The sequence below is a fragment of the Hibiscus syriacus genome, unplaced genomic scaffold (genome assembly GCF_006381635.1).
Source record: "Hibiscus syriacus cultivar Baekdansim isolate YM2019G1 unplaced genomic scaffold, ASM638163v2 tig00110443_pilon, whole genome shotgun sequence".
In the NCBI taxonomy this organism is placed as follows: Eukaryota; Viridiplantae; Streptophyta; class Magnoliopsida; order Malvales; family Malvaceae; genus Hibiscus; species Hibiscus syriacus.
In genome coordinates, this window is record NW_024062739.1 from 1841715 (window position 1) to 1859107 (window position 17393).

General features: G+C 38.3%; 1 protein-coding gene across 1 annotated transcript; it reads left to right on the forward strand.

Moving 5' to 3' along the window:
• The first annotated feature begins 12811 nt into the window (after positions 1-12811).
• On the forward strand, positions 12812-15901 carry LOC120125796 (PH, RCC1 and FYVE domains-containing protein 1-like). Its single transcript, XM_039144136.1, has 4 exons — positions 12812-14936; positions 15030-15176; positions 15257-15552; positions 15706-15901. The coding sequence occupies exons 1-4, from the start codon at positions 13017-13019 to the stop codon at positions 15872-15874; spliced, it is 2532 nt and encodes an 843-aa protein (XP_039000067.1). The 5' UTR covers positions 12812-13016; the 3' UTR covers positions 15875-15901.
• The last annotated feature ends 1492 nt before the right edge of the window (positions 15902-17393 follow it).

Consider the following 17393-nt stretch of genomic DNA (forward strand, 5'->3'; position numbering starts at 1 on the left):
GGTTTCAAATTTGAAGTGCACATTTTATTTTTTTCCCTTAATTTGGGAAATGCTTCTCGACCATCTCAAGTATGTGCATGAGCCTTAATCGGCTTCCGGGTACTTGTACTTTTCAATGAATCATTGTACAATAATATGCAATTATCTTTTGCAGAAGTAAATAAATCATTAGGTTTAAGTTAAATCCAAGATGTTCAAAAGGAGTTGATTTAGAGAAAAATTGTCTTTATTCATAAGGGAAAAAGAACAAATAATACATGACAAACATTATGTAAAATGAATACATGATGAAGTGTGAATGAATGTCTTAGATCTCGATAATGTGGGCACTTCTGAGCTGAAGAGCCGTTAGGTGACCTTGAACGCAGTCTTTGTCAAGGAATCTTAAAAAATGCGACAACCTTCTGAAGAGTACAACCTTTCTCCGACTCATTGAGTCTGTAGAAGATTCAGATGCCGGGATGTTTCCACTGTCTGGATTTCTTGAATGAATATCCAAATTGCCCTTTTGGGTTTTCAACTTGGACCCATTATTGGTTGCAAGATGCCCTTTGTGGGTTTTCATCTTGAACCCACCTTATTTTCTTTTTATTTTCTTTTATTCTTTTTTTTTCAATTTAGGGCGTCATTTCGGGTTTTCATCCTGAACATTTTTCTCTTTTTTGTTCTTTTCTTTTTTCTTTTTCTTCTTCGACTTAGGATGCCCTCTCGGGTTTTCATCCTAAACGAAGTATTTCTTGTTTGCAGTTGAATTTACGGGATGTGGCAGTTCTGGTCCGTCCATTTCAGCCAGGATAAGGGCTCCTCCGGAAAAGGTATTTTTCACGACATAAGGTCCTTCCTAATTTGCCATCTAATTTCCTCGGAAATCTTTTTGGATTGGCCAAATTCTCTTTAGCACAGGATCTCCTTCATGGAATATTCTCGGGTGCACCTTCTTGTCATGTGCTCGAATCATTCTTTTCTGATAAATTTGACCATGATGAATAGCTTTCAATCTCTTTTTATCTATCAAGTTCAACTGATTATATCGAGATTACACCCATTCTGCATAATCCAGTTTGACTTCTGTCAAGACCTGGAGTGACGTAATCTTTACTTCAATGGATAACACTACTTCCATTCCATAAGCTAGTGAAAATGGAGTTGCCCCGGTCGAGGTTCGGTAAACGAACAAAGCAAGGACAATTTCTCATGCAAGTCTTTGTAAGTATCAGTTCGTTTTCCACTATCTTCTTGATGTTTTTATTTGCTACTTCTACTACTCCTTTCATCTTTGGTCTGTAAGCAGTAGAGTTGTGATGCTTTATGTTAAATTGCTCACAAACAACATTCATCATCTTGTTATTCAAGTTTGTAGCATTATCGGTAATGATCCTTTCAGGTAAATCATACCGACATATGATCTCTTTCTTCAGAAGCTTGCAAATAGTGGATTGAGTGACACTGACATATGACACAACCTCTGCCCATTTCGTGAAATAATCAATTTCCATGAGAATGAAACGGTTACTATTCGAAGTCTTTGGATGGATTTGCCCGATGACATTCATGCCCCACATAGAGAAAGGCCATGGTGAAGTCATGACTTGAAGCAGATGAGGTGGAACATTTATTTTATCTCTGTAAATCTGACATTTATAACATCTTCTAGCATAGTTGATGCAATCACTTTCCAGTGTGGACTAAAAATATCCAGATCTCATTATCTGCCTCGACATCATATATTCATTTGCATGTGTTCCACAAACTCTGTCATGTACTTCTTCCACTATCATCTATGCCTCTTCTGTATCGACACACCTTAACATGACTTGATCATGGCCTTTCTTGTACAAGAATTCCCTATCAAGGATGTACTTAGCTACCATCCTTCTAATGGTTCTTTTATCAGTTTCGGTGGCTTCCTCTGGATAACTTCGATTCTTGATGTATTACAAAATATCGTAGTAGTAAGGCTTAGTGTCTTTCACTTCTTCAATTTGGTAATAATGAGTCGGGAACTCGTATGACTGCATGTCAATTGGCATCATTTCAGATTCCCCGCCAACCTTGAATGTGGCTACCAAGGTAGCTAAAGCATCAACCATTTGATTTTCTTCTCTAGGCACATAGTGGAAGGTGACTTCATCAAACTCTTCGAGCAGATCCAGTATTAGTTTCTGGTATTCTACCAACTTTACATCATTGGTTTCCCATTCTCCACGGAGCTGATAGATTTCTAAGGCTGAATCTCCATATACCTGCAAGGACTTTATATTTTGCCCCAATGCAGCTCGAATTACCAAGACACATGCTTCATACTATGCCATGTTATTGGTGCAATCGAAGTTCAGTCTGCTAGTGAATGGGTAATGATTCCCTTATGGGGAGATCAGTACAACCCCTATGTCGTGTCCTAATGCATTTGATGCACCATCGAAATGCATTCTCTAGGAATCGTCTGTAGAAGTACTCGCTTCTTCTAATGATATGGCCATCAAGTCTTCGTCTGGGAAATCAAAGTCCAATGGCTCGTAATTCTTATTGGTTCTGCTTGCCAAAAATCTGATATGACACTTCCTTTTATGGTTTTTTTGGCTCACGTACTCGATATCAAATTCAGACAATAGCATTTTCCATCAGGCTAACCTTTTAAATAGAGTAGGCACACCCATCATGTACTTTAACGGATCTAACTTGGAAATCAGCCAAGTGGTGTGATACAACATGTATTATCTGAGTTCTTTTGTAGCCCAGACTAGAGCAAAACAAACATTTTCTTCCTTCCGGATTCATCATTGTTAACCCAGAACACAACCCATCAAATTCTCGAACATGGATAGATACAATAATAGAGGCTTGCCCGGGATAAGGGACATCAAGATAGGAGTGTAAGACAAATACTCTTTTACTTTTTCAAATACAATTTGATAGTTCTCATCCATGCTCCAGGGTTATTCTTTCGGAGGAGGAGAAATATTGTATCACACTTGTCTGTTAATTGGATATAAACTGTGCTATGTAGTCCAATCTGCCCAGAAAACCTCAGACCTCTTTTTGTGTTCGTGGGGGAGGCAGATTCTGTATAGCCTTAACTTTATCAGGATCGACCTCGATGCCTTTTCTGCTGACCATTAAGCCTAACAGTTTCCTGGATGTTACTTCGAATGTGCACTTGCTAGGGTTCAGTCTCAGCTAGAACTTTCTCAATCTCTGGAAGAGCTTTCTTAGATTCTCGACATGTTCATTCTCGGTTTGTACCTTGACAATCATGTTGTCGATATAAACCTCGATTTTCTTATGCACTATGTCATAGAACAGGGTCACCATAGCTCTCTGATATGTTGCCCCAACATTCTTCATTCCGAAGGGCATCACTTTGTAGCAGAAAGTTCCCCACATTATGATAAACGTAGTCTTTTCCATGTCTTCGGAATACATCTTGATCTGATTATACCCTGAAAATCCATCCATGAGTGAAAAGAAAAAGTTCCCGACTGTATTGTCCACTAGTGTGTCAATGTGAGGCAGAAGAAAGTTATCTTTAGGACTTGTCTTGTTAAGGTCCCGATAATCGACACACATGCGCATTTTTCCGTCTTTCTTTAGAACCGGTACAATGTTAGCCACCCACTCTAGATACTTAGCCACTTGAAGAAAACCAGCATCCGATTGCTTCTAGACCTCTTCTTTGATTTTAAAGAGCATCTCAGGTCGCATTCTCCTCAGCTTTTGCTGCACGGGTCTGTATTCTGGTTTGATAGGCAGTTTATGGACCACCATGTCTGTGTCTAGCCCCGACATGTCTTGATATGACCAAGAAAACACATATATATTCTTAAAGTAAGACTATCAAGTTTTGTCTTGCTTCAGCCAAAAGAGTTGTGCCGATTTTAACCTCCTTTCTGTCCTCTTCAGTTCCCAAATTCAAGATTTCGATCGTCTCCTCACGTGATAGTATTTGCTTATCTTCTCTTTCTACTATTCTCAATAACTCGATAGGTAAGTTGAACTCCTCTTCATTGTCGCATTCATTAAATTCCCCAAGACAAATGGTCGATTCAAAATCCACCTCCGGACCAGGATCATCAATGCCTACATTATCGTTATCTGGGGACCTGAAGAAAAAGGAAACGTGGATGCGTGAGAGGAAAGTATCTTACATGAAACAGTCAAAAATTAAATTTGAAGGAGAATAGAATGGGATACTAAAATAAAAATGGAAAATGAATGCAAAAGAAATGAAATAAGAGAACTTGTTAGCCATGTGAGGAAAAATTGCATCATTTATTGAATTTAAACAATAATGTTCATTCAACCTTACAAAATATCACCTATTACCACGGGTATAGGAAAATAGGGATAGTTCGAATATTACTCTGAAATACTCTTGTAAACCACAGATAGTTCTTCCACCGACCAGTTGCTAGGCAAAAACCCAGGTGGCAGAGGGCAGATTCTGGATCTACCCACGTCGTCAGCATCTCCAGTGGTTACGACATTGATACTCAAATCTTCCAGAGCCACTTCTAATTTTGTCGAGGTGGTCTCGAACACATAACCACCTGACTTGAACGTGTTGTAAAGAGGTGAGAATACCATGGGTTCCCATTAAAATTCATTTCCAGTCAAATTTGCTATTCTTCTTTCACGGTTCTTCTGAATTTATTTCCTCTTCTCATGGTAACTGGGCTGAAAATCAAGCCCAAACTGATCTAATTTTGAAATAGAAAGGACTGGATTAATCCTTTCTTGCAGCTGTTTTCCAAATCCTCTTCCCGTCTTGGTGCCTCTTCCCAATGTCTGTTTTATTTCTATCTTGGTGCACATGAAAAGTCAGGGTTAGGAAATTTTCCCTCCTTATGCCACGAATGTGGCATTCACAAACTCTAGGGAGCGGAATGAACATTCTACCGCTTCCTCATCTGCCTCGATGTACGGAGCATCCGTGGTTACACTTGTCACGATATCTTCTTCAGTGTTTATAATCACTAAGGCTCCGTCAATAACAAACTTGACCTTTTGATGCAGCGTGGATGGTACTGCACCCGCTTGATGAATCCAAGGACTTCCTAAAAGGCATTTATAAGAAGGCATGATATCCATAACTAGAAACTCGATATTATAGGTGGCAGGTCCGATGGTAATGACACCTCGTTCTTGCCAATTACCTCTCTTTTGGTCCCATCAAATGCTAGAACCACGTTCTGGCAAGTTCTCATATGAGAGGTATCCATTGGCAGCCTCTTCAGTGTAACTAAAGGCATTACGTTCAGGGCTGAACCGTTGTCAATTAAAACACTAAGTAAAGCGTACCCCTTACAGTAGGTAGTGATGTGTAATGCATTTGTTATGTCTTTCATTCTGGATGGAATCTCATCATCTGAGAATGAGATGGGATTATCAGCTTGAATATTATTTACCAGCTGGTACATCTTGCTAACTGGTATGTTTTACGGTACTAACGTCTGATTAAGGACTTTCAACAGTGCTTCTCGGTGTGCCTCTGAGTTCAAAAATAGTGCTAACATTGAAGTGCGAGTCGGTAAGTTATGGGTTTGTTGAAAGCTAATACATCGTCCTTGAAAGGTTAAAGTGGTCTTTGCTCCACTTTGCTAACATCTTCTTTTGAAGTACTCACTTGACATTCATACTTCCATGGCACTTGTCGATTATCCTTGTATTGAAAAGGTCGAGGTGCTGTGATCACCACCTTGGCTTGTGTCGTTGCTGTCATTTTTGCCTTAGGGGTAATTATCAAAGGACTACCCCTGTCGTATTTCTTTTTTGATAACTCTCCGGTAGCGCAAACGTATACTTCCATAGAATCCTGAACTTCTTCATAAAACTCCAGCTCCTTCTTGTCCATCATGAGTTGGACTAATGTTTTGAGTTCTGGGAAATCTTGCACCTTATGCCATTTTTCGTTGTGGTAACAACAATGGTTACCATCTTCATTCCTTGCTATATCTGGATATAGTGCGATAAGCCCTGCCTTTACTATTTGGCTCCATACCCAAGCCAAATGAGATTTTACTTTCAAAACATTTGATTTGACTCTTTTGTCTTTCTCAATAGTGACTGCGTTAATCACAATCTCCTGATGATTAGGCAAGGGATTTTGTGTGATGTTTGGTGTTCTGGAGTTGAAATGAATCCAATTCTTATTTTCTATTCATTGTACAAGCCTCTTGAATATGAGACAATTTTCAATCGAGTGCCCCTGTACACCGATGTGGTACTCGCAGTGAGCGTTCTCATTATACCACCTGGGATAAGGGGGATTAATTGGCTCCATAGGGTAAGGCGATACCACATGAGTGTCGAAAAGTTATTGGTACAAATCTTTGTATGTCATGGGAATGGGATCGAATTGCTCCCTTTCTCTTTCCTTCTTTAGTTCTCTCTGAGTTTGTTTAGAAATACCGAATGGTATAGCTGTAGTGGTTTTTTACCGGAGATTGTAACACCTTTGTTGGCGTTGTAGGTGTTAACATTATTGATCTATCTGTCTTTGTTCTTCATGGGAGGTTTCTTATTGGCCTCCCTCAGTCTTGTCTTGTTTTATGGCCAATTCGATCATTTCATCGGCCATAACCAAGTTTGAGAAACTTTCCTATGTGATTTCCACCAGGTACCCGAAGTAAGGTACTTTTAGGGTCTGTACAAAAAGCTATCTGGTTTCCTTTTCATCCAAATGTGGATGAACCTGCACAACCAAATCCCTTCATCTCTATGTATATTGTCGGAAACTCTCGTTATGCTTCTTCTCCAGGCTTTGTAGCATAACTCGGTCTGGTCTCATGTCATTAATATGCTTGTATTGCTCCAAGAAAGACTTGGCTAAGTCTTTCCACGTCTTGATATGAGATCGGCTCTGCTGATTGTACCACCAGATAGTTGAATCGAACAGGCTCTCCTGGAAATAGTGGATCAGGAGTTGGTCATTTCCCATATATCCTATCATTTTCCAATAGAACATAGTGATATGGGCTAAAGGGTAAATATTCCTGTCAAATTTCTTGAACTCAGGGACTTTGAACATTGGTGGAAGTACCAAATCAGGGGCCAAGCTTAGCTTCATTGTATCCACTCCGTAGTAGTCGTGGTCCTCTTTGACCATCTTCATCTGGTCTTCCAACAGCTTAAATTTTTCTTCCATTTTCTTCACTTTATCATCCTCATCAAAGTCTGGGATATGGTAATCATCCGGATGATTGTCAAGGTTGGTTACAGAAGTTTGTATCTTTGCAACAGATGAGGTCTCCCCTTTTGCTGCAGATAAGTCCACGGATGTGGCCTTCCCTTTTGCTACAGATAAGTCCCCTTGCAGTCCGGGTTATATTCCAGGTGAGATAAAAACCTGTAGGGTCGGTGGTATGGTTACCCCTTCAGATGAATCTGCCCCTAGTGCACTCGCCTGTTGTAACCCAGACAACTTGGCCACGATTTGATTGACCAAGGACTCCTGGCTTTTTGTGATGGAATCCAGGGTACTCTGACTGTTCTGGGCTATCTTATTCTCCAGCTCTTTCTGTAATTTCGCCATATTCTCCTCGATTTTTTCGATTATGGCCTCTATTTGTCTCTTCTTTGTTCGAGTGTTGTGTGGATGATGCATGTCTAATGCTTACAGAGGTAAACTCGGTGTTTTCTCTTTCTTCTACTTTTGAGACATGTTCTGTTAGTTAATATGAATGTAAAAATATGGAAAATATAAAAATAAACATGAAATATAAAATACAAAGAATATAATGCATGATGTATGTAATTTAGAGGTATTGATCTAGAAAAGTGTATGTTATTATAAATAATCCTTATTTAAACAAAAGTGTTTTATCTTTTAAGAGAAATAAAAACAATCAAAGGTAGATCTGAACTAAATCCTCTAGACCCCGAACATCCTCTAATAGGTTGACAAGTCTTCTTCCTTTATCTGTCACTGGTTGGATGCCTTGTCGAACCACTCCAGCTTCCCTTGCAAAGCCATGCAAATGAAGGGATGCCTTCTGTACTTGGTCCAGGAAATCACAGATAACTGCATCTCTGGCCCTCACACTTTGTTGAGCTTCTTCCCAACGGAAACACCACTGTAAACCTCCATCAAAGGGCACTATCTGGAGCTCACTTGCTTGCTTCATGAATCCATCCGCAATAGCTTCTAACTCAGCTATGGTTTTGCCATCTTGCTCCTGTTGTTTCTGAAGAGATTTCTCCATATTAGCTACCTGGATTCTCAAGTGTTTGTTCTGATGGTGGCTATCTATCAAGCGCCTCTGAGCAGTCTTCAACTATTCTTTCAGGGTCTCTCTTTCATCAGGCCCCTCAAACTTCCTTTTCAGGCTGTGAGCTTCGTCTTTCTAGTACTCGAAAGTCCTTTTCAGATAGGAGTTACTCTGGACTTGCTCTTGGTACCCTTTTCTCAAGTCCTTAAGCTTAAAGCAGATCTTCTTATGTTCTTTCTCCAGCTTGTTTTCCCGATCTTTCTGAGTATCGACATCTATCTTCCACTAGTAGCGTTCAACCTCAAGTTCCCTTACCTTTTGCTTCAGCTCATTCTTCACAGCTTCAAACTCATCCTTCGCTATCTCAAATTTGGAAGGGACAGGCCTGAGATGTTCCTCCATGGTCCTGGTGTCTTCATAATCTGGCACTGGGATATTGTCGTTTTTTCTCAATCTTCACCACTCTAAATAGTCAGGAGTGAGTATGTATTTGGCAGCCACGAAATCCATTCGAAACACTTTCTTCCATGACTTGGCTATTTCCTTAAGTCTTTCTTATAGTTGTCGCCATGGTATGCAAATTCTGATCCAGCTAGTCCATACGTCACTTGGACAAATTGACATGCCCTAAAATGTCAAAGTGCTAGAAGCAGAGAATATCCAAATCCTCCTCAAAGTCCAAGCAGTGTCATAATGTCTGAATCCCCACAATATAAGAGAATGTCATTGTGGGTCAACCAATGGGCTCTCCAGGCAATATCCCAGTCTTGAAGATGTGTGAAGACCTTCATCCATTTTTCCTTCGAGGCACCTTCATGCCATTTCAAAGTGATGAATTCACCTAAAGGTGAATAAGTTGTACTGAATCGGTGATAGGCAACCCTTTTAGTTTTCCAGAAATAGTTGTGAATCCAGACTTGAAGAAGCTGAGCACACCCAATAAACCTTCCTCCTCCAGTCCTTCTGCAGTGGTTGAGAGAGCGGAAGGTCTCAGCTAAAATAGTCGGTGCTGAATTTACTCACCTCAAGAGTTGTTCAAATAGTTCCACCACAATTGCATTAATGCACCCCAGAGTCTTTGGGAAGACGGCCAAACCGTAAAGACCCAATGCAAAAAGGTCTACAGCCTTCCATTCATCAGGGTGATTCTTCATCAGTAGCTTGATGTCAGACCAAGGAATTCATTCTCCGATGCCTCTGCGCTGAGTCCGGTCAGTTACCCATTTCTCATCTACTCCTGTAACTTTAGCCAACCCATTTTTGAAGGGCTGACTTTTGATATGTTTGATATAGACTCATTCCAATCTAATACTTTCGCAGTGTAGCAGCGTAGTATACTCCTCGATAGTGGGCACCATGTCCTCCCGGTTAAAGGTGAAACAGTTGTACCTCGGGTTCCAGAATTGAATCAAGGCTCTAATTAAAGGCTCATCTACCTTTACATGGAGTAGGAGTGCGATATCACCATACCGCTGACTGAACTTCTGTTTTCGGTCACCCTTCTAGCTATCCCAAATGCTCTATAGCTCTTGAACATCGTTCTGTTTTAGGCTGACAGAGGCGTTGCTACCCAATTCTGACACATAGCTTCCCTGAAGACTATTTCCCTTCTCTTTCTGAGTCTTCACGGACCATAGTCCTACCTCTACCTTTATTAGCTCTTGCATTACAACCCCTTTATCCATTAATTCAGATTATTTGTGTGTAACAAACACTATTTTAGGGATCAATAACCTCTTTTTATGATACAAGTGCTAAAAAAGACAAAACACGAAAGCAAAAAGTTAGTAAAATAAGAATAATAATAACGAAAAAAGGTAAAAAAAGTAAACTGCATGATTAGGGTAAAAACATCATAGGGTTTGAAATGGGGTTTTGCGGTAGGATCAATTCTCCATAGTCTCCCGGTTTAGCTTCTAAAAAATGGTACCCGAGTTCTCCTTGCTGGTGCCCCCTTAGGCTTACCAGACCCTTAGTTCTAATCCCATTACAAGCTTGTGTAGACTAAGTTAAACTCGAGAGGAAACATTCTCTTATGCCCATACGGAGAATAAATTCCCACGAAAGCATAAGGTATATGAATCCCGAAGGTTACTTACTAGGCCCATATGAAGAATAAATTCTCACGAGAGCGTCGCTTTCACCCCCACTTAAAACAGGTTCGGAGCTCAGGTTTAGAGCCTTAAGTGGAAAAAACTTTAAGGGTTGAAATCATTGAGAAAACCGTCAGTACAACTATTTATTTGAAAAAAAATAATCACAAGTAAAATTGATCGAAAAGTTACCTTAAAATTTAAACTTACCCTTTTCATTAAAAAAATAACTGGAAATTACCTTAGTCTGACTCACTTACCTGTCCCTAGTGGAGTCGCCAAGCTGTCGTAACCATATTTCGGGTGGGCCCGGAATTAGGCTTCGACTTAGGAAAATGGTTTGGAGTTGCCACCGATAATTTATTTTAAAACAAATGGGTTGATCGAATACCTTATTTCTTACTTGATCTGCGTCTTTCTAAATATGTGTCGGATTCGGGAGTTAGTTACAATCAAGGAAGGATTAGCACCCTTGAACTACCCTTTCGATACTACGTAATTTCCAGTTGTCTTTAATTAAGAAAGTTGAAAGTTTAAATTAAAAGGTAAAATAACGATCCAAAACTTACCTCTGATTGGTTAAAATACCCTTAAACGATAAAAATGTTAGAAGGAAAAAAGTGGAAATGAATAAAATAAAATAAAACAAAAGAAATATAAAATATAAAATCAAGAAAATCAAGAAAATAAAAAAATACATAAGATAAAGAAAATAAAGACAATATATAAATAAATGTAAGATAAAAAAATAAATAAATAATAAAAATAAAAAAAAGTAAGTGAATAAATAAAATGTATATACATATAAATAAAATGTTAAGGGGAAAAAGTATATAGAATATATAATAATAAAAATAAAATATATATAATAACTATTATTAATACACCGAAAGGAGGCTTGATATAGCAAGGGTTTCTCAAACCCTAAACTTCTGAACTACTATTGATTCGGGCCTGTTTCAGTTGGGCCATTTGTAACTACTTTGGGCCTATAAAATAAACATTTAATTAGTATTGTATTTAATATTTGTTGTTTATATATATATATATATATACCATTACTTATTTATTTATATACTCGATATAACATGCATATAATATACAAACACACGCTCGCTTAGTTAAAAGCCGTAATTAATAACTAACCTTTTTAACTGGTACGTTTGACACATGAATATAACTAATAACAACATATAATCAAAACCAATAATTAACTTATTTAATTATAAGCACCATAACCTATGAGTATAACTAATATTAATATTGTAACTAATAATTCCTACTTAATGGATAACAATAATATAACACTAAATATATAACTAATTATAATAATATATAAACCCAATCAAAGCTCGAATGGAATCCCTAGACAAAATGAGTATCTACAGATCGACTCTGATTTGTCGTTTCTCTGTGGTCTTTCAATAACTTGATCATTTTTTTTAATGCGACCAGACTTGTTCGTATCTATCTTTTGTTTGAGTTTGTTTGGTTAATTTTTTTTAACTTTTTCCTTCTATGGTCTTTGTGTGATCTTAAGTGTCTAGATTTGTGTTAATGATTATGGAAAAATATCTATGTGTTTAGTTTATAATTATAATTATAAATTTTCATTATAATTTAAATATTTTTTATTTTTTAATAAAACTGGTGAAATTTTCCAAGAAGATGTTGAAGCTCTAATACCAACTGACGCCAGACAGAATAGTGATTATCCTGCAAGCGCTCCAACAGATGATTCACAAGAGAAAATTCGCCCAAAAAAATTCAGAGAAAAAAAGTCTCTAGGGTTTAATAAAATATTTTCAAATTAAACAATGCCAAAATCAGTCCACAAGCCGGACTGTTATAATAAAAAATCGTCTTTATTCGAATTTTGCCAAAAATAGTAAAATCCCGAAAATCACTCTAAATTAAAATTCGAAATAAAATAAGCAATCTCCAAAAAATCCGGCCTAAATCGGATTTAAATTAACTTCCTAATTGCCAATCGAAATATTACCATAAATAGTAAAAATATCTAATTCTAGTGATTCGGAGTGGAAAACGGCAGAATTTGAGGTTTAAAAAAAGGCCACATGGAGCATAGATGTGGAGAGCGTGCGCGTCGAAAAGAGCTTTCCGGATTGGGGTCTTATGCGCGATTCTGACACCTGTAGCCAAAGTTATGGCCAAAAGACTGAAACATACTCAAAACAACTCCAATGAGGAACATGTCACAATCAATTTCCGCCTTTGCGCTGATCTGCCAATTCATGGTATCTCAGCGCCATCAATGTGCAATCTGACAGCTCAGCATCATCTGTCTCGGATCCCCCTGCATCAAGATGTGACCCTCCAAGTTCAGAGTAACTTAGATTATTAAGCTATTTATTCATATTCAGCACCATTTACCAGATTGATGATGCATTTGCTTACATCCATAGATCTGCAAGGATAAAGTTGAGGCAGAAGTGTGGTTATCGGGACTCAAGGAATTGATCGGAAAGAGCCGTGATAGACGAACCGGTAGTGATCTAAGCAATGTGAGTGCACCTTTCTGCATACACATCGCTCAAGGATATTTCACTTGCTAACTTCAGCATCTTTATGACAGCTCCAAGTAGGATATTTCATTCGGAATGGCTACCCAGCTCTAGATTTCACCAGTAGTATTTCTTCCAGCAAGGTGTCTATCAATTTCAGAGGATCAGATGTGGGGTCAGAAAGGGCAAACATGCAGCTGAGATCTAATGGTGGAGACGGTGTCCGACTTAGTGTTTCAAGCGCACCTAGCTGTGCGAGCAGTGGATCTGCAGGTCCAGATGATATAGAATCATTAGGTGATCTTTATGTATGGGGAGCAGTTTGGTCTGACGGATTTATGCCGGATGGGTCCGCAAGCTCAGTCCCGGTAAAAATCGATGTCCTAACTCCGAAGCCCTTAAAATCAAATGTAGTACTTGATGTTCTTCAGATAGCTTGCGGGTCAAGGCATGTGGCTCTTTTAACAAAGCAAGGTGAAGTTTTCACTTTGGGTGAGGAACATGGTGGGAGGCTCGGTCATGGAACTGAAAAAGACTTGAGCCGTCCCCAGTTAGTCGAGTTCCTGGCGCTAACTAATGTGGAATTTGTTGCATCTGGAGAGTGTCATACATGTGCTGTATCCGCTTGTGGTGATTTATTCACCTGGGGTGATGGTACTCATAATGCTGGAATCCTCGGTCATGGAACGGACGTGAGCCACTGGATTCCGAAAAGAGTTTTGGGTACATTAGAAGGTCTAAAAGTCTTATCGATTGCATGTGGCACATGGCATTCAGCTCTGGCAACTTCGGACGGGAAGCTATTTACATTTGGTGATGGAAAATTCGGTGTTTTGGGCCATGGAGATCGAGAAAGTGTTACATATCTGAAGCAAGTTGAAATGTTGAGTGGACTAAAGACTGTTAAAGTCGCCTGTGGTGTATGGCATACGGCAGCCATTGTGGAGGTCATGGGTCAGACCAGTGCTAACATATCATCAAGAAAGTTGTTCACTTGGGTTGATGGCGACAAACACCGGCTAGGTCATGGAAGTAAGGAAACTTATCTACTTCCGACCTTCGTCTCATCACTAATCGATTACAATTTCCAACAGCTAGCTTGCGGACATACCATTACTGTCGCACTTACTACATCAGGGCATGTCTTTACCATGGGTGGTACTGCATATGGTCAACTAGGCAACCCAAGCTCCGATGGAAAGCTACCATGTCTGGTGCAAGAAAAACTGGTAGGTGAATTTGTCGAAGAAATTTCTTGTGGGGCATATCATGTCGCCGTCTTGACATCGAGAAGCGAAGTATTCACTTGGGGAAGAGGTGCCAATGGAAGATTGGGACATGGTGACATAGAAGATAGAAAAACTCCAACATTGGTTGAAGCATTGAGGGATAAGCATGTCAAGAATATATCATGTGGCTCGAATTTCACTTCCAGTATATGCATCCATAAATGGATCTCTGGTATTGACCAGTCAGTTTGCTCCGGCTGCTGGCAAGCGTTTGGCTTTACTAAAAAGAGACACAATTGTTATAACTGTGGGATGGTGCATTGCCATGCTTGTAGTTCCAAGAAAGCACTGAAAGCGGCATTGGCTCCGACACCGGGAAAACCGCACCGTGTTTGCGATTCTTGCTATGCAAAACTTAAAGCTGCAGAAGCTGGTAATACTTCAAATGTGAGTCGAAAACTGGTCGGCCCCCGCTCCTCCATAGATGGTAGGGAAAGATCATGTAGGATCGACGTAAGGCCTTCTAGGATCTTGCTATATCCCAGAATGGAACCGGTCAAGTACTGCGAGATCAGGTCAGGAAAACCCGGGGCCAAATTCCACTCTACGTCTCTAGTCCGAGCTTCACAAGTTCCATCACTTTTACAGGTTAAAGATATTGCATTTCCAAGTTCACTCACTGCTATTCAAAGTGTTTTCAAACCTTCTCCTCCACCATCACCACCACATCTTTCCCCCATCAATTCGAGATCTTCTTCTCCGTACTCGAGTAGATCAACCCCTCCATGCTCTTCCACGACTCCATTTTCGAAGAATGTTATCGAAAGCCTAAGGAAATCAAATGAACTTCTGAACCAAGAAGTGTCTAAATTGCAAAATCAAGTACTTTGATATACCCTTTTGCTATTCCATCATGTTCATTTTCAGCCGATCATAAAAAATAATTCTTTTTTCGACATTTTCGATCGATTTCAGATCAAAAGTATGCAGCAGAAATCTGATTCACAAGACGGGGAGATTCTGAAACTACAAAAGTTTTTTCAACAATCCACTTCATATGCTGTAAAAGAATCATCCAAGTCTAAAGAAGCCAAGGCACTTGTGAAATTCATCACAGATCAGGTACAATTTAGTTCACTTAACATTTCATTTTTTCCATTAGATATAAATCACTGATTATACAATTCAAAATGGTTCAACAGTTGATGGAAATAAAAGAGAAGTTGCCTCCTGAAGTTTCTGAAAGCGAAAACTTTAAAGCTGTGCAAACTCGAGCCGAGGCCCTGGTAAACCGACTCGAAACATCTGAAGCTTCTTCTCTGCCTTCAAGCTCAGAGTCTTCACCTATGGAAGGTAACATCGATGCATCGAGATCATCAGAGGCTTCAGCGGTTAGTGGTGGTGGAAAAGAAATTACCGAGCAATTCGAACCCGGAGTCTATATCACTTACACTTATCACAGCAATGGTGTAAAGATCTTCAAACGAGTTAGATTCAGGTATTTTTCTGATCATAACATATCCGTTAGACTAAATCTGTTGTGTCATGTGAAAAAAAAACTATGTTACTCGAACTCGAGTCCGTGTTCGATATGCATGAAAAGCAGCTAATAATCTCAATGCCTTATATTGACCCCCAACATTTCTTGCAGCAAAAGGAAGTTCATTGAACAACAGGCAGGAGAATGGTGGAAGAAAAATAAAGATAGTGTGTTTATGAGGTACATGCCGACTGCAACAAAACCGGCTTCGGCTGTTTCATCCCCTACTCCGCCGCCTGTTGCCGATGAAACCGGTGAAACTGCACCTTCTCAAACTTAGTCATTCGGCAATGTAGACCAATGGTACCTGGACAAAGGTATGATCTCAAACATATGAAAACAAGGTTTTATAAGTAAAATCGAATATATTAGCGTCGATTACATATATAACATCGCGGCATCGGGCACTTATCCGAGTGAAGATCAAGGGAGCTATGTTGCAGCAATAAGATACGAGGTTATGGCTGAACAATTAGTGAAATTTTGTTGCAGTACAGTAGACAAATGTTTTTGCTTTTTTCATTATGATCACCGGTGAAGCTATTTTATATTCTTTTGGGACATTGATATTGTGGATAGTGTTTTATAAAGGTTAAATTATAATTTTGGTATATCTATTATCATAAAATTTAGGATGTAGTCTCTACAATTTTGCATGATTTGCGTTAAAGGGTTAATATGAAGCCCTTTTTTAAAATATATTATTTGTTTGCATTATGTGTCAAATACACATTTGCACGTGCATAAGTACAAACAGGAGCTGACCGGACGACAATGATAATGCATTTAAATAAATATTATCTTCAATCACTTAATTGATGTATGTTTTAAAATTATATTTAAATATTTTTTAAAATTCATGTAAAAAAATAGAAAAGTTCATAATCTCAAGGGAAAATTAAATAAATAATTGAGTGATTTATGATGAATTTTATCTTAGAGCATTATTCATTACTATTAATTTTTTTAAAAAAATTTAAAATACTATATAAATCTTCGATACATTCAAATACTTAATTAAGAACTGAAAGAACGATCTCAGTAGTAATATTTTTTAAGTGCTCCAAATTTAAAAATTGAATCTGTTTATTTAAATTTGATATAAGATATATTTTATTATTTTTTTATAAAATCATAATTTATTGAATATACATCTACTTACGTAACACATTCAATTAATAAAAATTCTTATTTTAATAATTAATAAAATTAAATGTCAAATTGAAAATAATATTTTAAGATATCATTTTAAATAAGAAAAGTAAGTTACACAATTCTTCAGTGTATTTTTTTTTCTCTCTTATTTCATTCGTTATACTTTTAATTTTTTTAATTTTTGAATTGCTCATATTTTAGTCTCTCTGAATTATTTTATTATTATTTTGATATGACATAATATTTTTATTATTAATTAATATAAAAATTATTTAAAATATAAAATAAAAATAGATGGTAGTCGTCCATTGTTTGTCGGCCTTGGACGCTACCTTCGACGGTCGTAGATGGTGGTTGTTCAATCCCAGATTTCATCAATCGCTTCGTCTCGACCCCTGAATCCGAATATGACTTTTATTTTGTCGGAACAAACTCCGAATCCAATCAAAAGTGAGAAAACTAAAACGTCAACCGCCATTGACCGCCTTAGATGGTGGTTGTTCGGTCCCACATTTCATGAGTCGCTTCTCCTCGACCCCTTGAGTCTGAATTCGACCTCCATTTTGTCAGAACATGCTTCGAAGTCAACGAATAAGAGATCAAAATTGAGTAAACCGAAATATTTTAGTCAAGATTTACGGGTT